General features: G+C 40.8%; 1 protein-coding gene across 1 annotated transcript in view; it reads right to left on the bottom strand.

The window, feature by feature from the left end:
• Positions 1–15,020: 15,020 nt before the first annotated feature.
• Positions 15,021–20,714, bottom strand: part of LOC109437244 (cytochrome P450 2J2-like) — a 47,513-nt gene continuing 41,819 nt past the window's right edge. The window contains exons 9-10 of the mRNA XM_074334799.2: positions 19,789–19,927; positions 15,021–15,530 (exon numbers count right to left, since the gene is read on the bottom strand). Of these exons, the coding sequence (XP_074190900.2) occupies positions 15,352–15,530; positions 19,789–19,927 (318 nt within the window). The 3' untranslated portion in view covers positions 15,021–15,351. The remainder of the gene's footprint in view (positions 15,531–19,788; positions 19,928–20,714) is intronic.

The raw sequence follows: 20,714 nt of genomic DNA on the forward strand, positions 1-20,714 counted from the left end.
TCACAGACAGTGCTGTGTGAGCTGGTGCATTGTCGTGATGCAAGAGCAGTGAGTTTTTGGTGAAAAGTTCAGGTCATCTAAGTTTTTCACACAACTTTTCCGGCACTTCCAAATAGTAAAGTTGGTTAACTGTTTCTCCAGTGAGTACAAATTTATAATAGATTCTTAAATTTAGCATAATGTTTTCAATGTTCATCCATGTTGTAGCATGTGTCTATATTTCACTCCTTTTCATTGCTGAATAATGTTCCTTTGTATGTATATCATATTTTGTTTAGTCATTCATCAGTTGATGGATGTTTGGGTTCTTTACACTTTGTGGCTATTATGAATAATGCATACAAAAATGCACAAATTTTTGTATGGTAATATGTTTCTGTTATCTTTGCTATATACCGCTGTGGTCCAAATGTTTGTGTCCCTTCAAAATTTTTATGTTGAAATCCTGACCCCCAAGGCAGTAGTAATTAGGAGGTAGGGCCTTTGGGAGGTGATTAGGTTGTGAATGGGATTAGTGCCCTTATAAAAGAGGCCTGAAGAAGCTCCCTTTATCTTTCCACCATGTGACGGCACAGTAAGAATGTGTTGTCTATGAATCCGAACATGGGTCATAGCCAGACACCAAATCTGTTGGCACCTTGATCTTGGACATCCAGCCTCCAGCACTGAGAGAAATAAATTCTTGTTGTATATAAGCTAGCCAGTTTGTGGTAATTTTGCTATAGCACCTCAAACTAATACATATAGCTAAGAATGAACGGCTGGCTCATATAATCCATATTTAACGTTTTGAGCATCTGCCAGACTGTTTTCTAAAGTGTTCCGCAATTCCACCAGCAATGTGAGTTCGCTTTTCCACATCCTCAGCAACCCTTGTTATTACCTGTATTATTCCAGTTATCCTAGTGTGTGTGAAGTGGTATCTCATTATGGTTTTGATTTGCATTTTCCTAATGTTCAATGAGATTGACCATATTTTTATACTTACTGGTCATTCATAATGAACTTTTAAGTAATGTCTATTCAAATTATTTGCCAATTTTTTAATTGATCTATTTGTCTCTGTATTGTTTAGTCTGGATACAAACTCCTATTAAATATATGATTTACAAATAATTTTCTACCATCCTGTGGATTGTCTCCTCACTTTCTTGGAAGTATTGTTTGTACAATAAAAGTTTTTAATTTTGATGAATTCCAGTTTTTAATTTTTCCTGTTATACTTGTAATTTTTGTGTTATATTTAAGAAGCCTAAAGTTAGGAAGATGATTTTTCCTTTCGGATTTATAATTTTAGTTCCTTTTCAGTTAATATTTGTACATGGTGTGAGGTGAATGTTCAACTTTTTTTGTCACATGTGGATATCTATTTCTCCCATTACAACTTGTTGAAAAAGATTATTCTTTCTTCACTAAATTGTCCTGGCACCCTTATCGAAAATCAGCTGAACTTTCTTGTATGCTTTATTTCTGAACACTCAGTTCTGTTCCATTGATCTATATGTCTACCCATAAGCCAGTACAACACAATCTTGATTACTATAGCTTTTAGGAAGTTTTTAAAAAACATTTTAACTAAAATATAACTAACGTACAGTATTATATTAATTTCAGGTATGCACCATTGTCATTCAACATTTACATACCTAAAGAAGTGATCACCATAAGTCCAGCAGCCATCTGACAACATATTATGCTATCACAATATTATTGATGATATTCCCCATGCTGTATACAAGTATCACATCAACATGACTTAATTCATTTTATACCTGGAAATTTGAACCTCCTATTCCCCTTCACATCTTCCCCCCGCCCTCACTTTTTTAACTTTTCAATTACAGTTGACATTCAGTATTATATTAATTTCAGGTGTACAACATAGTGGTTAGACATTTATGTAATTTAAGCAGCGATCCCCCTGACTAGTCTAGTACCCACCTGGCACTATAAATAGTTATGACCATATTATTGACTATATTCCCTATGATTTACTCTATATCCCCATGACCATTTTGTATCTACCAATTTGCACTTCTTAATCCCTTCACCTTTTTCTCCCTGCCTCCAAATCCCCTCCCATCTATCACCCCAATAAATCTAGTACCCATCTTACACCATAACATAGTTATTAAAATATTAGTCACTATATTCCTTATGCTATAGCCTACATCCCCACGACTACTTTGTAACAACCAATTTGTACTGCTTAATTCCTTCCCCTTTTTCACCCATTCCCAACCCCCTCTTTGGCAACCATCGAAATGTTCTCTGTATCTATGAGTTTGTTTCTCTTTTGTTTGTTTGTTTATTTTCTTCTTTAGATTGCACATTCTCATATAAGCAAAATCACATTGCATCTGTCTTTGGCTGTCGGACATACAATACCCTCCAGGTCCATGCATGCCACCACAGATGGTGAGAATCCATTCCCTTTCATGGCCGAGCAATATTCCACTGTATAGATGTACAACCTACTCTTTTTCTATTCAATCATCTACAGACATCCAGGCTGCCCTCACATCTTGGCCGTTATAAACAATGCTTCAATGAGCATATGGATGCACATGTCCCCTCAAAGTAATGGTTTGGGTTTCTTCGGATAATTACCCAGAAGTGGGAACACTGAATCCTTCTTTGTCACTTGTTATAGCCTTTGTTTTAAACTATATTTTGTCTGTTATAAGTATTGCTACCACAGCTTTTTTTTTTTTTAATTTTCATGAAATATATTTTTCCTGTCCCTTTGCTTTCTGTCTGTGTGTCTTTTGATCTGAAGTGAGTCTCTTGTAGGCAGCAGATGTAAGGGTCTTGTGTTCTTATCCATTCAGCCACAATAATTTTTGATTAGAGCATTTACTCCATTTACATTTAAAGTAATTGTTGATAGGTATGTAGTTATTGCCATTTTATTCTTCACATTTTTTAAATCTTTTTTACTTTTTGTCTTAAAGAAGTCCCTCTAACAACCTTTGTAATGTTGGTTTGGTGGTGGTGAATTCCTTTAACTTTTTCTTGTCTGGGAAAATCTGTCCTTTGATTTTAAATGATAGCTGTTGAGTACAGTAATCTTTGTTGTAGGTCCTTGTTTTTCATCATTTTGAATACTTTCTGGCAATCCCTTCTGGCCTGCAAAGTTTCTGTTGAGAAGTCAGCTAAAAGTCTTATGGAAGCTCCCTTGCACCAGGTAACTAATTGCTTTTCTGTTGTTGCTTTCAAGAGTGTCTCTTTGTCCTTCACCAACGGCATTTTAATTATGATGTGTCTTGGTGTAGGCCTCTTTGGGTTTATCTTGTTTGTGACTCTTGGCACTTCCTTGTCTTGTATATCTATTTCTTTAGGTTAGGGAGGTTTTAAGTCATTATTTCTTTAAATGGGTTTTAAATTCTTTACCCTCTCTGTTCTTCTGGTACCCTTATGATACGAATGTTGGTAAACTTTATATTGTCCCAGAGATTCCCTTGAAGTCTCTTTTTATTTATTTCTGTTCTGTTGGGTATTTCTGCTATGCGTTCCCTTCTAAATTGCTGATTGGATCCTCTGCTTCAACTAATGTGTTAATTCCCTCTAATGCAGTTTTCATTTCCACTATTGTATTCATTATTTCTGACTTGGTTTTTTTTTACATTTTCTATCTCCGTTTTCATGTTTCCTATCTCTTTGTTGAAGTTCTTTTTGAGACCATTGGGCATCCTTCTAACTGGTGTTTGGAACTCTGCCCCTGGTTGAATGCTTGTCTCCATTTTGTTTAGCTCTTTGTCTGTTTTGTTCTGTTCTTTTATTTTGGAAAAATTTCTTTGTCTCCCCATTTTGGCTGCCTCTCTGTGTGTGTTTCTATGTTGGGCTGCTGTGCTTCCTGGTCTTAGTAGAGTGGCCTTATGTAGTGTCCTGTGGGACCCAGTAGTGCAGTCTACCTACTCACCAGAGCTGGGTGTTCCAGGTGTGTCCCTTGTGTGGGTTGTATGTGCCCTGCTGTTGTAGTTGAGACTTGATTGCTATTTGCAATTCAGTGGGAGGAATTGACCCTCAGGCTAATTCGTTGTAAGGACTGGCTGTTGCTACAGTGGAAAAGTTGTTTTGCAGGGACTGACCTTACAGAACAGGGTCCAATTTCGTGGGGCTCTGATGCCCACCCAGTTTGCTGTTTGGGTGTGTCTTCCCCAGAGGCAGCTAGGTGATGCTCTAGCTTGGTTCAAGCTGGCCACTGGGCCTGACAGTACAAGGACTCCTCGGAGGGGACCCCCTACAACCAAGTTCAGGTGCAGCCTGTGCCCTGCCCATTGCCAACTGGCATGAGCCCCAAAGCAATGCTGAGATGACCACCACCTGTGCTGTGCTTGGGAGGTGCCTTGACAGGCCAATCTGTGAACGAAGGCTGGTTGCCACTGGTGCTGAGCCTAGGGCTGCTCAGCCAGAGGTAAGGGATACTTGGAAGCCAGATGCTGCTTGTTTGGGTTTAGTGAACCTTTGAAAGATTTTAGGAAATTCTTCAGCATGAGCCAAGGCAGGCTGTTTCTAGGGTTTCCGGGAGGGAATTCCCACCGGTTCTTGGGAATTTTTTTGCTTTTCCTTTCCCAAATCCCGAGATACAAACTGTTTTCTGTTGTGCATGATGAATCGTTTCCACAAAGTGATGGCCGATACTACCAACCACCTGGGTTCAGGGAGCCGATTTTCCCGATTTCCCGACCAACTTTTATTGGAATTCGGGAACGGGAAAGTGAAAAATATCCCTGAGAGCGGCAGAATTCCTGCGTGGAAACCCTAGCTATTTCTATGGAAAGGTCCCTGGAAGTGGCTTGGGTGTGCCTGCAAGTTGGGTAGGATGTGGTCTCAGGGAATCATTAGGGTGGGGCAAAGGCAAGGTGATAGCCAGTTTCATGGAGACTCAGATATAGATTCTGCATACGTCTGCGTCTCCGTGCGTCTGCACGCAGGAAGGGGAGGGCTCAATAAAGCAGCAATGGCTTCCACCTGCTCCTCATTCTGGGAGAAACTGCCCTTCTTCCCCTCACCCTGCAGCTAAAGAATTCAGTTCCTCCTCATATGTCCCTGGTGCCTTTCGCCTTTTGAGCTGCCATCCCCGCACTGGAGCTCAGAGCGAGTTAGTTCATCAGTGGGTAAGTCTGTGCATGGAGCGTCTGAAAGCTCACTGCTCTCTGTCTCACTCAGCCACAATTTCTGCTGATTTTTATAGCCAAAAGTTATGGCTTTTCTTCTTGGTACAGAAACCCTGGGCTGGTGAGGGGCTAGGACTCCTCGCTCCTCAGGAGGTATATCTGGCCAAGACATCCCTCCTGGTTTTTAATGGTCAAACGCGGGTGTGGGACCAGTCTTTTCTGTGTCTCTGCCCATCCTACCAGTTTTGAGGTGGCTTCTTCTGTACATTCTTAGTCATAAGGCTTTGGTATAACTAGACTTCAGGTGATTCTCAGTGATTGTCGTTTTGAGGTTTGGTTCAAATTGATGTGGTTCTGAAAGGAGGTGAGCACAACATTTACTTCACAATCTCAACCAGAAATGTGTACTATGTTTTGAAAATGGTAAGTATGAGTCCCCCAAATTTATTTTTCTTTTTCAAGATCTCAAGATTGCTCTGGCTGTTATGAAATGCCACAGAGCTCTTTTCTTACTGACATCCAGCTGTTTTTTTTTTTTTTTTCTTAAACAGATATTCAGATTGTTGCAAGACTTCAGTTAAGTGCCAAAGTTCTAAGAATGTTGATTTTGACAACTTTTGCTAGTCTTCTCAGAGCTTTTCTGGAGTAATAAATTTTGGGAGGTTCTTACTTTGTCATTTTAGTAGTTTTTCTCTTTAAAAGTCAGGTTTTTAGAAGTAGAAAGAACCTTAGAAAACAATGTTTGAAGTCCACATTTTTCAGAATGTGAAATCAGTTGCATAGAGGTAGAAGGGTTATTGCCTAGCAACAGAAAATTTGTGACACATTGAAGCATTAATATTTCTACTCTGCCTTAATCACTTACCTACTCACTCCCAACCCATAAGTTCAATAAAAATTTAGTGAGCATCAAAACTGTCAGGTACTGAGCCTATATAAGCAAAGCACAAATGCCTCTTAAAGGTCAGAATAATTGGGAGATTATATGGAAATAAGAACTTGAAATTTTTGAATAAAATTATCAGAGAATGGAGCAGGGAATAACTAATTGGCTGGGAGAGTCAAGAAAATGTCATTGATTTGACTTTAAAGTTGGGTCTGCCAGGTGTAATTAGATATTTCTTGCAGAAAAAAATAACTTCAAAAAAGACATTTAGATGATAAAGGACCTATCCTGTCTAGAGAATTGATAGGAGTTCAGTAGTTTGGCAAAAGAAGTGCTAAGAGATGTGATTGAAGAGATGAGAAGGTTTCAGATCACAGAAATTATCATATGCGCGGCTGAGGAGCAAGCCCACACATGGCTGTACACAGAGCTCCAGAGAGTGCTGTTTACCTAGACTACCAGTGATGACATCCTGAGGTTTCACAGTGTGCCAGCCCTGCTAAAAATTTTATAATGATCCAGTAGTCAATAGGGAGAAGGATTTATTGCTCTGTGAACCCAGTGAGGGAAAGATTAAATTGCCAGGAGAAATGGTATGGAAATAAGCTCTTCAATGGCGTAACAGATTAACTGGAGGTTTTGTTTGAAACAGCAATAGCAGTGTTACAACCACTTAATTTGTTATATGCCAAGCACACTATGCCTTTGTTTAATATACATATTAAAGTTATATTTACATATTTTATATGTTACATGTATTTTTATATATTTATATAATATAATTTAAGAAGTCATTAATGTGGGGCTCAGGGGTGCTCCGATAGAGGTACAGGACACGCAGAAGCCAGATGTTGCTTGTTTGGGTTTTAGAACCTTTCAGAGATTTTAGGAAATTCCACAGCGTGAGCTGAGGCAAGCCATTTATATGGAAAAGCTATTGGAAGTGGCTTGGGTGTGCCCAAATGTTGGATGGAGCATGGTCTCAGGGAATCACTAGGGTGGGGCAGAGGAGAGGTGATAGCCAGTTTGATGGAGACTCTGATATGGTTTCTGCCTTCATCTGCATGCCTGGAGGGGCAGGGCTTAACAAAGAAACAATGGCTTCTGCCAGCCCCTCTGTATGGGAGAAAGCTGCCCCTCTAGTACTCACCTTGCAGCTAGACAATTCACTTCCTGTCCCTGGTACCTATTGAGAGGCTGCCCCAGGGATGGAGCTCTGAGCAAGTGAGTCTGTCACTTGAGTGGTACCTTTCAGAGGAGCGCCTGTCAGTGCAGCTGCCCTCTGTCTCACTCAGCCATAATCTCTGCTGGTGTTCACATCCAGAAGTTATGAGGACTTCTCTCCCTCGCACTGAAGCCCTGGGTTGGGGAGAGGCTGGATCACTTGCTCTTTAGGGAGGGACCTCCACAGCTGAGATATCCCTCCCAGTTTTTAATGGTCACATGCAAATGTGGGACCAGCCCATTCTGCATCTCTGTCCCTGAGCCTACCAGTCTCTAGGTAACTTCTACTGTATGTATGTAATTGTAGGGCTTTCGTTCAGCTAGATTTCAGGTGATTCTCAGTAATGGTTGTCAGTGGTTTAGTTGTTATTGATGTGTCCTGAGAGGAGGTGAGCACAGTATTTACCTACTCCTCCATCTTGACTGGAAATAATCCATAAGCGTATTCTTGAGAAATGGAATAGGTGGCCCCATTCCAAAAAGCCAGCTGGGAAATGGAATAGTCAGGTAAGAACAAGCCTGCACCTCTACACTGTTTTCCAGAAGGGATATAACAGAATTTGGCATGAGGACTAAGAAATAGGACATTGGAATGAGGTGACAAGAACAGAGGAGTAGTGGCAGAGATCTGATTTTGGTCAATACGGCCAAGCTAGCAGCAACATATAATGATTCTACCTTATTTTTTTTATTGAAAACTACCGTGTTCCAGGTACTGTTCTTGATATTGAACAAGACAGTTACTGTTCCTATTCTCAAAGAACGTGTTAGTTAGCTATTTTTTATGTAACAGTGCACCTCAAAATGTAGTGGCTTAAAACGATAACCATTCATTCAACTCACAAATGTAAGATTGATAATTTAGGGGTTCAGCTGGGCTGTTCATGTCTGAGCTACAATCACTCACACATTTGCATTCAGCTGTTGGATATGATTGGGTCCAGCTCATCTCAGCTGGTCTTATGCACAGCTCTGGTAGTTGGCCAGCTGTCATCTAGGGCAATTTGACAAGAATAACAAGAGCCTGTGTTTCTGATCATCCATCAGGGTAACATGGGCTTGTGTAAGTAGTGGTAGCAGAGTTCCAAAAAAGCATGCAGAAGCATACAAGGTCTCTTGTGCTCTAGCTCAGGAAATTCATTTCATCACATTCTGTTGGCCAAAATTGGTCAGCAGTCCAGCCCAAAGTAGAGAGAAATGTAAATTGATTTCCATCTCTTGAGGGAAGAAGTTGTGATGTTACACTGGAAGGGGTGTAAATGCAGAGAGATGGATTATTATGGCCACTTTTGGCAAATGAATGTTGTTGTCAGTCAATCTTAAATTCCATAAAAACTAAACAGAGTCATGAAAGTTATATTTTATACTCTGAGAGAGTAACTGATATTGGACTAGCCATTCCATTATAAATAACCAGAAAAATTGGCAAAGTAACTAAAATAAGTTTTCACGTGTTGGAAAACTAACAGTTCAGAACCGTGATCCCCAAGAGAAAAGAACAAATGAGATGACCTGTAAGAAGCTCTCTTTCTGCCTAGGGTATTTACTTGAGCCCATCACAGGAAGGAGGAAAAATCAGAACACAGTAGCCTCATCTTGCAAAGATGAGAAAGTATAGTTTGGAATTTTGGGCAAGTGACATAGTCAGAATTGGTACCGCAAAAACCGGAAAGAAGGAAGTTATACCAAGAAAGAATTCTACAGATTCTCAGAGAGATCTGTCAAATACTAAACTGTGTCTGTGTAGGATGAGACTCCATGAGGCTGGAAAGAATATCTACTGGGGATAAAACACCTACCAGAGAGTCATCAGCCAAATGACTGGCATGTCTTTTACATGGTGGGAATTATTTGAATTCCAAACAGAGTGCAGAGATCATGTTGACCACTTCAGTAGAGGCCCAGAAAGGTCACTCTTTAGGAGCCCTAGAATGAAACGTATTCGGGATCGACTCTAACACAGCTTTAAAACAAGACTCAAAAGGATCAAGGTGTCCTACAGGTAAATTAACTGCTTCGTGAAACAAAACTCAACCATCTTTAAAGGAAGACAACATAATTCAAACAGTCCACAATGAAATTTTACATAGTCAATTCATAGTTACTAAGCATATGAACAAGTGGAAATATGTGGCCCATGACCAAGAGAAAAAGAAGTTAATAGGACCAGATACAAAAATGGCAGAGATGATGAAATTATCAGACAAAAACTTTAAATGGATATTATAAACATATTAATCTATTCAAAGGGCCACATGAAAATATTTGAGAAATACAAGTCCTAAAAATATGAAACAATTGGTACTTGTGAAAAAATAAAATACATGAAGTGAAAAAAAATAATAATGGATGTCTTAATGACAGATTAGAAATTCCAGAGAAGGGAAACAAGGGAACTTGAAGGCAAGGCAAGAGAAACTATCCAAAGAGAAGCATAGAGAGAAAAATGGTTGAACTAAATGAACAGAACCTTAGCAGTTCAGTTGGTCAGTATCAAGGGGTCTAACGTGTGTGGCTGAAATCCCAGAGATACGGAGTCGGGATGAGTTAAAAAAAACAAAATACTTGAGGAAATAATGAGCAAAATATACCCAAATTTTCTAAAAATGATAAACTCACAGATCTAAGAAGCTCAATGAAACCCAATCTGGATAAACATAAAGAAAACTATATCAGGACACATAACCAAATTGTTGAGGGATAATGATAAAGACAAATTTTAAAAACAGCCAGAGGACAAAAGACTCCTGATAAATAGGAGAACAAAAGTATAAATAATTTTTGGCTTTTCATCAGAAACAATGTAAGGAAGAAAACAGTGGGATGGCATCTTTAAAGTGCTAAAAGCAAGAAGCTGCTAACGTAGAGTTCTATAACTGGTGAAATTTTTCTTCAAAAATGAAGGCAAAGTAAGGACATTTTGTGACATTAAGAAAAAACAGGATAACATGGAGAGAATCCAGGGCACAGTGTATTACTCTGGTTTGCAAGAGGTGAGGTGGAGGAGGGAGTCAACCTGGGGACGTATCAACACATATCCCTCCCTCCCCATGAAGGTTGTTATGCAGTGATGAAAATAATGAAAGATGTTATGGGGCTGCATATATTTGAGAAATTTTTCCTTTGGTACCCAAGACCCAGTGGCAACCACTATTGTAACTTATTTGCATGGTTATAACCCCCTCTCCCTCATCCCCACTGCCACTGGCACTAGCTCTGCGGAGGGACAGCGCTGTTCCTCTCCTTGTTAATCATTGTATGTCTGGCTCATGGTATGTGCTCAAGAAATAATTGTTGAATTGATTTGAAAATACTATTTGTGTGTATAATACTACCGTGTTTACCCGAAAGTAAAACCTAACCAGACAATCAGCTCTAATGCGTCTTTTGGAGCAAAAATTAATATAAGACCCAGTATTATATTTATTATATTATATTTATTATATTATATTACATTACATTATATATAGTATTGTATTGTATTATATTACATTTTATATTATACTATAATATATTGCATTATATTGTATTATATTAAAGACCCAGTCTTATAATAAAAAAAGATGAGGTTTTATACAAATTTTTGCTCCAAAAGACTCATTAGAGCTGGTTGTCTGGCTAGGTCTTATTTTTTGGGGAACACAGTAGTAGTATATAATACTAGCATGGTTCCAAAGAAGAGCTCCATCTACTCTTTCCAATTAGAAAAAACAATTTCTGTTCTTCAATTGTTCCACATTTAGGGAGATACCGTAAACAGTATGTGGATATTGGGGGAAGCAATGCAATTTTACAAAGTAAGACAATGTTAAATTATTAGCCATATTGTAGGATGCTGCCATTCATCCCAAATTAATCACAATAAAATAAAGGAGCATTTTCCATTACAAATATGTTAAGAATTCTACTTTCAGAGACATAATGGCAGAAAGACCAGTATATAGGTGTGATGGAGTAAAGTTAAAACAAAGAATCCTTCATAATGTATGTCACAGTGCTGTAAAGCTTTGGCCCAATCTCTGCTACGTTTCCAGTCCTGTCCCTCCCATGCTATTCACAATGCTGACCTTGGGACAAAGGAAGATTCTGGGGAGTCCTATCGGTCATTCCTCTGAACTTTCATTTAACACAGAAAGAGAAATTACATTTATTAGGCTCTTATTGAGGGCCAGATATTATATTTGTGACAGGATATGGAAATGGGGTTCTTCCTTTCTCCATTTCAGCTGGAATCCCAATTGCTGCAAGTCAAATAAGTACGTGCCAAGTGCTGGTGAAGCCCACAGTTCTAAAGTAAGGCATTTGAAACCCTATGTGGGCCTTGCCACAGGGCATCTGAAAACTTTCTGTGACCCTTTTAGCACATTGCCTATACAGAGAGTATATAATAGTTGAGGATTTTGAGAAAAGGGAGAGAGGAGACTTCTGTGTAAGGGGCAACAGAGTCCTAGAGTAAACTTAGGCTCCTCTAAGTCCTGTAGGCCGCAGCCTTGGTGTCTGTCCTTGTCAGGCTTTCAAGTTGTAGCAAAAATCTTGCTAAGACAGTTTAGAGAGAACCCCCCATCTCACCCTCAATATCTAATCACTCTGGCCTGTCTTCTGCTTGAATCCTGTCCAGTGGGTTTAGCCAGCATCCCCCCTTACCCCTGATATTTTCTCTTAGTTATTTTCCAACTACTGACACCCCACCCTGCTCCTTGGCTATAAATCCCCACCTGTCCTTCATGTATTAAGAATTGAGCCCAGTTCTGTACTGAAATCTTTTTTTTTCCCCATTGCAATAGTCCAGAATAATTTCTGTCCTTGCCAGTTTACAACTGTTCTGCTCTGGTTTCCTTTAACTAGAGGGTTCTCTTTATATCTCACCCATTCCCCCACAAAGAAGAATAGTTTCCCCTCATCAGGTGAGAGGCTTTAAACCAAGAGAGATTTACCTGTGCTCTGTAGAGTCCTTGGAGTACCCAGAACCAGTGCCTCATGGAGGCTAGAAACTTCCTATAGACAAGAGGTTGCGTGAGGCCAACTGTGGTGGCTAAGGCGAGAACGCTATTTTGGGAGGAAACTGCACTGACACTCATAATGTGACAGAGGTGTGGGACTTAATGTGGACCCTGTGGCACAGCCAGCTTGGGGTCATCTTGGATCCCAGCAAGAGGACTCCCTGAAAGGGTAATATGGCCTAAAGAGGAGCTAAATTGGCAGATGCCCAAGAGTGGGAAAGAGACGTTAGCTAACAGAAAAGCTCTGTCCGTATGAAGGGCACTGAACATAGAGGGTGCTGGTAGAACGGGGGGTGGGTGAAGGGAGGTGGGTAGAGTGTGATCTTAAAGGAGAGAACACAGGGTGCCAAGAGAAGAGGTGGCTGCCCCTCCACCTACTTCATCTGGAAAACTTCCAGTTCTAAAACTAGGTACAGGGGAGCTAAATGAATTAATTTATAGATTCATGTAAATTGTATACCTATTAGGCTGTAAATTGTAATGACCAAAATGAGACTTTTGGGGCATGACTATGACAAGAGAAATATCGATTATCTAAGAGTGGCCAGAAATGTGATGGGTCCTGGTGGAAATTTTGTACAGAAATAGAAAGGACTAGTTCACAGTATTGGGGGCATGGGCGTGGGAAAACAGCTACTTTTCCGTTGTACCCTATTGAGTCCCATGCCATCATTCTGCTACGCAGACAAAATTTCATGTTTGTGAATTTTATCCTCACCACCACGGAGGATAAAATTATAACCCCATACCCACGTTTTAGAGGAAAACAGAAGCTTGCTGGATTCTTGCTCAAAACCACCATAAGGGGATGAAGAGATACAAAACTGGATGTGCCTGGAATGCCCTCACCCCCAATGCCCTCCCACTTCTCTCTTGGTAGCTCAGCAACAGGCTGGCTCAGCAGACTGGAGTTAGTCCAAGGCGAGACCAGATTAACTCCAAGTTAGAGCTCTGCAATTCCCTATTCTAACAAAGTGGCTTTCTCACCCAGGAAACTGTCCTAGTTACTTGGTCACCTGGCCAACCCCTGCCTCCTCTCTGCAGCTATGGAGTGCATTCTGAGGTGGTCTGTTTGCATGCAGGCCAGCCGTGCCTGGCCCAGGCATATTTCCATATGAGCTCGGGCTGCTCGTGTGCCCTGCTTCTTCTTTGCCTGTAAATCCTCTGATCCCTGACCTGATTTTAAATTTACACTGCAGCATGTGTGTGTCTGTGTCTCTTTGCTGGACAGCGGTGGAGAGAATATTCACAGCCTGGATGGCTTTTGGGTAGAATTTGTGCCTTGGCAATGATGCCACAGAAAATGTCATATGCGTGCACACTATGTGTTAGACACTGATGCAAAGGAACAGTGTAAGGGGCCCTGGAGCTTCCAAACTAGTGTGGAAATAAGAGCGTTAAAAAGTCAGATAATATAATCTTTATATTAATGCTTGGGCAGGACTAGAGCTGATATTTTAAAATGTTTCCAATGAGCTTTGAGGTAAAAAAAAGGCATTTCACATTGCCAGAAAATTCAGCTACTCCCAGTTATCTACTCCCTCAAGGATTCTGATTAATTGTGGTCATATTCTCTTGGCTTTGGGTCCCGTTGCACAGGTTAGGTTAGGATGAGTGCGCAGTGGCTTTACATTTATTCCACAAGCAATGGGTGAAGGCCTGCCCATCTAGAATCATGGAAAATGTGTAGCAGAGCAGGATTGGGACTCAGAGATGACTTCAACAAAGCCCTTCATTTTACAAATGAGGAGATTGATTACATTATGTCAGTATTTTGGCCAATTTCTTAATCCCCTACTTGGGTGATCTGATTGGGAAAAAAAAGAAAAGAGAAAGAAATGGAAGACAAGATCCCAGATAGATGGGAAGTTCAAGACCTGCTAAGATTGGTTTTATTCTAGGAATATCATTTGAGGTGTGTTTCCAGAGATGCAACTTCCCAGTTTACAAAGAAAGTACTTTCTTCCCATTTTTCTTCCAGGCTATAAGAAATCTTCCAACTAGTTCTTCCAGACATACTCTTGACTCTCCCAGAAGAGCTCAGGCTAGCTCCAGCTAAACTCTCTCACTCTGTCCCCGTTTGTTTCGCTTTCTAATGGTGTCCATTGAATTGGTTTTTCTCTGAATCCCAAGAAACAGGAAAAGAAAGCCCATGGCCTCATGGCCCATTGTGTTTTGACCTATTTAAATTACTGAGATCTAACCACTTTGGGAAAAATTATCTTCTATACGGTTTCACCTAGTTTATCAGGTTTGTTTTGTGTTTGTTTGCATTGGGCTTGCTGTCAAAACTCCATGGACTGTCAGTGTTACCTGGCCTTCCATTGTCTCCTCTCAGTGACCACATGCTAGAGGACAGAGCAGGAGTCTGGCATTTCTGACTCCCTGCTATAAAATACTCTACCCTGCTGAGTTTAAGCTGATAATATTTGCCATCCAAAAGCTGACAATCTTCTGGCCATACTCTATTTGCCCCTGGGCCCAAGACCAAGGAAGAATTTCCTTAGGGAAACCATGGAAACTGCTTCTTCCTTAAAAATCTTCCTATAAATAAGGAATAACATCTGCCATGCTGACTTCCCAGAGGGCCATTCTGAGGAAGAAGCAAGATAAAGCTTGTAGAGTGCTACCAAGTGTGAGTCTTTATGGCGAACTTCTGTGGCGGTCCCACCAGGGTCCACGTCTAACTCGTATCAAACATTATGCATGATTTTGACCTGAGCCATTTCAACAGGCCAGAGATAAGTTGATGTCTGAGGAAAGAAGCAAGAAAGAGGCAGATTACAGCGATAAATTTTATGATGTGCTTTATGGTTTCCAAATCACGTAAAGCCCATTATTTTCTGTGATTCTCACAGCAATTCTTCCTTTCCAGAAGGAATCATTATCTCTTTTCATCTCCTGGATGAAAAGGTAAATCACAAGATACATGATTTGCTCAAGGCTGCAGTGTAGGAGATAACAAAGTGGATGTGGATACAGGTTCTCTGAGTCCAATGCCTACAATCTTCCTCAGAGCTACTTCAATTCTGTTCCCTCACTTCTGAGCAGGCGCCGTGCCTTCAAAGGGAGGACATGCCGACTCTTCTTGCTTTCCTTTCCCCTCTCCTTCCTCAACACTTCATGCCCGAGGAACAGCACAGATGCGGTGGCTGGCTGGGGAGATGGTGATGCCCATTCTGGATTTCAGGGTCAGCTTCTCATCATGGGGGGGCTTAAAGGTAAATTTTTGCAAAAGGGAAGTGAAGAAAATAAACAGCTCAGTCTTGGCCAATAGTTCTCCAAGGCATGCCCGCCTTCCTGAAAGACAAGAAAATAAGACGAGTTATCTTCCCAGCTGGTGCCAATGCCTAGCCCTGACTGAAATCTACCACGTGTTCAAAATCTGAACAGAGGAGGGCCCACTAGGCCATGGGGCTTTCAATCTGACAGCCACCTGGCTTAAGCATAAACATTAGTCCAGACTCACAAACTCCAGTGCCTTCAGAGGTCAGACAGGTGAGGCATCGGGATGAAGGGGCAGCATGTAGACAATAGAAGTAGGAGGCCTGGGTTGACCTAGAAAGGCTGTCTAGCCTACAGGCTTTCAGAAATCAATTAGCAAACAATGACAAAAGCAGAAAACAAAATTCTCTGTTGTTTTTTCAATTGCTGAAAAAAAACTGTCCAAAAATGAAGCCAGTAGATGTCAGAGCAGGGCTTCTGAAGCACAAGGCATCTTTCCCCTATGTCACGTTTTCCTCCTCAATGATTGGGGGTCTCACTGACACGGGTGGGCTCCACATAGGAACTGCTTCAGCCTCCCTCCTTATACATGGCGGTCCTTCCCCCAACAGGGCCTTGGCTTGTGATGTGTGGGCCCCAGACTGGAGCCTTCAGGCCGAGGCCCATGCTTGGCCCTGTCCTAACCACATGCCACACCAGGTGTATGAGTCCAGAGCTGGAGGCAGAAGGTCAGAGATGCAGTTCAACTCCTCCCACTTCATAGCCATGCGATTCGGGGCAAATGAAGTTACCACCCTAGGGATTAGTGGAAATGTGTGTGTTTAAGCTGGGAACTTTATTGCATGTATTGTGTGAGCTACACACTGAATACAAGAATGCATATAGCAAAACAAAATATTTTGATACATCTTCTGGATAATCATAAACATTTAGCTATAAAATAGCATATCCTTAACTTCATCTGGTTAATTATTAAAAAAAAGAAGAATACAATTGAAAAGACTACCTTTAAAAAAAGCCGTGTGGGTGGTAGCATACCTAAAATAGCTTTCTGTATATTACACTCCTTTACTATGATACTTTCCATATCATGTCTTTTATTCTAAAATAATTTCAAATGTACAGAAAACTTGCAAGAATAATATAGAAAACTGATGTTTGCTGAGTTATTTGTATGTAAACTGCCTATATAGTACCCATGAAATTTCAGTATGACTTTCCTGAATCAAGGACATTCTCCAACATAACCACAATATAACCGTCAAATTAGGAAATCATCATTGCCAGTTGTCCCAATAATGTCCTTTATTGTAAAATGATCAAGTTTAGTATCTGATTATATTAGGCTGTTATGCAAAGGAATCCTCAACTTTCAAGACTGGCATTTTTGAAGATGACAGACCAATTATTTGGTAAATGTCTCTCATGTTTCCCATGATTAGATTCAGGTCATGAGATCATGCATTTGTGGTGGGATATTGCCAGAGTGAGGCTGTGCTCTTCTCATTTCACCCTATCAGGTGGTACACGATTTTGATTGGTTCCATTATTGGTGAAGTTAACTTTGATCACTTACTTACAGACGTGTCTATGAAATTCTCCCCTGTACAATTATTTTTTCTCTTTGCAACTAATAAATACTACTCGAGAGTATGTTACTAGACCAGTCCTCATTGAATTACTGTGTTTCACTGAAAATGAGACCTAGCTGGACCATCATGTCTAATGCTTCTTTTGGAGCAAAAATTAATATAAGACCCAGTCTTATTTTAATACAATATAAGGCTGAGTCTTATATAAGACCCTGTGTTATGTTAATTATCGCTCCAAAAGACGCATTCGAGCTAATGTTCTGGCTAGGTTTCATTCTCGGGGAAACATGGTAGTTTCTTTTGCTATTTCTTGGTCGAATTTTTTATTACTCTAATGGCTGCCAAATCATGAGCCATGATTAAAATGTGATCATTCCCTCTACATTTCTTAGTTAGCATTCCTGAAAAGGAAATTCTTTCTCTCTCCATTTTATTTATTCACTCATTTATTTATATCAGTATGAATTCACACATTCCTATTTTTATTCAAAGGGTTTAAGTCTGTTATTATTTGCCTTGATGCTCAGGATATTCCATATTTGGCTAGTAAAGGCCCATTCAAGCTAGTATTTCCTCACTTTTGGACACAAAAAGATATTCCAGGCTCATCTTATGCTTTCTCTTCCTCAGCCTGGAATCAGCCGTTTTCCACAGAAGTCCTGGTTCCTTTAAGTGGATAATGATATCTGGAAACCACGATCTGGACATTAGAGATGCTCATTGGTATCAAGGTGGTGTTGCTCTCAGGACATCTCAGTGGGTAGAGCTAGGAAACCCATGTGTGTATGTAATGTGAGTATATACACACCCACATTTACATTTACAAGGTCTGACAATTAAGTTCGTGAAATTGTTGCAACGATATTGCTAACCTTTTTTTGATATCAGAGGGATTATTCATTATGAATTTGTACCAACTTGACAAGTAACCAAGTTTACTATTTGGAGGTGCTGAAAAGGCTGCATGAAAAAGTTAGACGACCTGAACTTTTTGCTAATTCATGGCTCTTGCATCACGACAATGCACCAACTCACATGGCACTGTCTGTGAGGGAGTTTTTAGCCAGCAAACAAATAACTGTATTGGAACACCCTCCCTACTCACCTGATCTGGCCCCCAGTGACTTCTTTCTTTACCCAAAGATGAAAGAAATAATGAAAGGAAGACATTTTGAAGACATTCATTGCATTAAGTGTAATACAACGACAGTTCTGATGACCATTCCAGAAAAAAGTTCCAAAATTGCTTTTAAGGGTGGACTAGGCACTGTCATAGGTTCATAGCTTCCCAAAGGGAGTACTTTGAAGGTGACCGTGTGATATTCAGTAATGAGGTATGTAGCACTTTTTCTAGGATAACTTCGCAACCTCAATTGTCAGACTTTCATATATTTATTTCTACATCTATCTACCTAACTACCTACCTACCTATCAAAAAATAGAGTTCATATCCATGACCCGATTCCAATCCAACAAAACAGAGTTCATTCTATTAGCTCCCTTTCTCTATTTGTATCTTTCTTCCTCCCATTATCCTCCATGTTTAGTAATTGGATCCGCATCCCATTTATGTAACTTATCTCCCATCGCTGTCACAAGCACCCTGTGCAGACCCCGCTTCATGTTGATCGTGCTCTGACACCCACTTTAGGCTTCTGCCATCATCCTCCACCCCTTGGCAAATTCTGTTCTCACCCCACTTCGACTGCAGTACCCCACAATGGTCACTACCACCATCTCTCTTGCATGTGTATTAACCTCTTTTCTCCCTAAACAATACATATTCAATGCAAAAAGGAAAAAAAAGTGTGAAAAATAAAAGTAAGACAATAAGAGATATAACAATGCCATGGTAAGACCTCAAAGCCTCAGTTTCATTACCTTTAAAGTAGTGATAGCAATTTGAACCTTATAGGTTATACAAGAACATGCTGTGTGGGAACTTTTTTTTTCCTGCTTTATTTGTTGTCATATCCTCAGCACTAAATACTTGGCACATAATAGATGCTCAGAAATATTTATAGAACTGAAGAATTGGGAAATTACTTGAAATAATCTATGAAACATACCTTTTTCAATACTAACAAATATATTCAGAATTTTTGTTTTTCATTTGACAATGTTTTAAGTAAACATCCTTTCGGAACTGGCTGGTTTGGAAATGTGAGAGTTTTTATAGCATCCTCTTTTGCACTATTGAGTTGTCTACCATGTAAATGCATTAACTAGATTCTAAAGCTAATTAAAATTAGAAAAGGCAAAAGGACTTCTTCTGGGAGTGTTTATACTGTCAAGCTGCGGTAATCAGAGTCGCTCCTGCTGCCCATGATAAGCAAGCAGCCCCTTTCCTTGATCCCCCTTATCCGCTTATTATAAATTGTGTCAAGTTCTGTATGAGTGGGTGGCCCTTGAAAAGAACTTGGGACATTTAAAGATTCTCTAAAGACAACTAGTGCCCAGCCTTCTCTGTGAGCAAGAGGGGAGGTCTGAGTCTCTGTCCCCAGTGTTCTGGGGGACAGAACAAAGTGAAGCTGAAATCAGAGGCCAGTGAGGGCTGAGAAGTCAGGGCAGCCTGAAGCAACGCTGACCAGGGAGTCCTGTGGTGCAACCACAGTCACAGGGAGTCACGCTGGGCAGGGCTATCCGGAGATGGTTCAACTAAGGCAAAAGACCGCAGGGAGAAGAGCAGGAAGGGCTGAGAGTGGGACTCTGGACTCACACACTCATCCTTCATAACTTACCTATTGAGAAAGGCAGAAAGGCTTCCCTTTTCTTAAACTGTCCATTCTCCAGAAAATGCTCCGGATTGAATGTGTCAGGGGTGGCCCACTCTGTGGGGTCCCTGTGCAGTGCAGTCAGATTGGTCAGGATTATGGTCCCCTGGAGAAGGCAGAAAAGACTCAGGCAAGGCTTGCCCCTCACAACACACCTCTGCAGAGGGGTGGAAGTCCCCTGCTCCCAAGCCTGGGCCTGACCACATCCCCGCTCCCCAACCCACAGTCTTCTCAGACACCCACCCCACCCATGACCCCGCTCTTTGCCATGGGATAACTTGCAATGATGCACTGGAATCGCCTGCTGGGAATTTTACTAGGGAAATGTGGTTCCTCTTCACTGCAGTATGGATCTTATCCACAGGGACAAGTAAGTGCAGGACTTGGGAGGGGCACGTGTGCATCAACGAGAGAAGAACATAACAGCTTGCCAGTCAGTACTGCACCGAAATCAACCCCTTTGCTCAGTGAAGTGATAACTATGGCAGCTCTACCACGGTAAAAGATGGCTCATTCTGTTTCTCCCATTCTCTTCCCTCCAATGTCTACTTCACTGCAGAAGAGGTTTAATAATAGAATCAGGTGCCCAGTAAAAGGAATCACTGTCATGAAAGCATACAGAAAGAACCCCAAGAGTCCTCCTCAAAGCCTGCCTTCCCCTTATTGTGCCTCATCTGATCCTTCAGTGAGGCTGGTCAACTTACTTGAAATTTCTTTTGATTCTGTCTCCTCCATTCTGTGTGCACTGTTGCCGTCTTAGTCCAGGCTACCAACCTTGCTTGTCTGTACTCCTATCATAGCTGGCTAACTATGCCTCATAGCCTCTCTTTCCCCTTTCAATCTGCTCCACACTCTGAAAGCAGAGTTACTTTGAACATCCTTTAATCATGTCA

Source organism: Rhinolophus sinicus, chromosome 14, assembly GCF_057876585.1.
Source record: "Rhinolophus sinicus isolate RSI-liver-muscle chromosome 14, RSI-T2T, whole genome shotgun sequence".
NCBI classification, from domain to species: domain Eukaryota; kingdom Metazoa; phylum Chordata; class Mammalia; order Chiroptera; family Rhinolophidae; genus Rhinolophus; species Rhinolophus sinicus.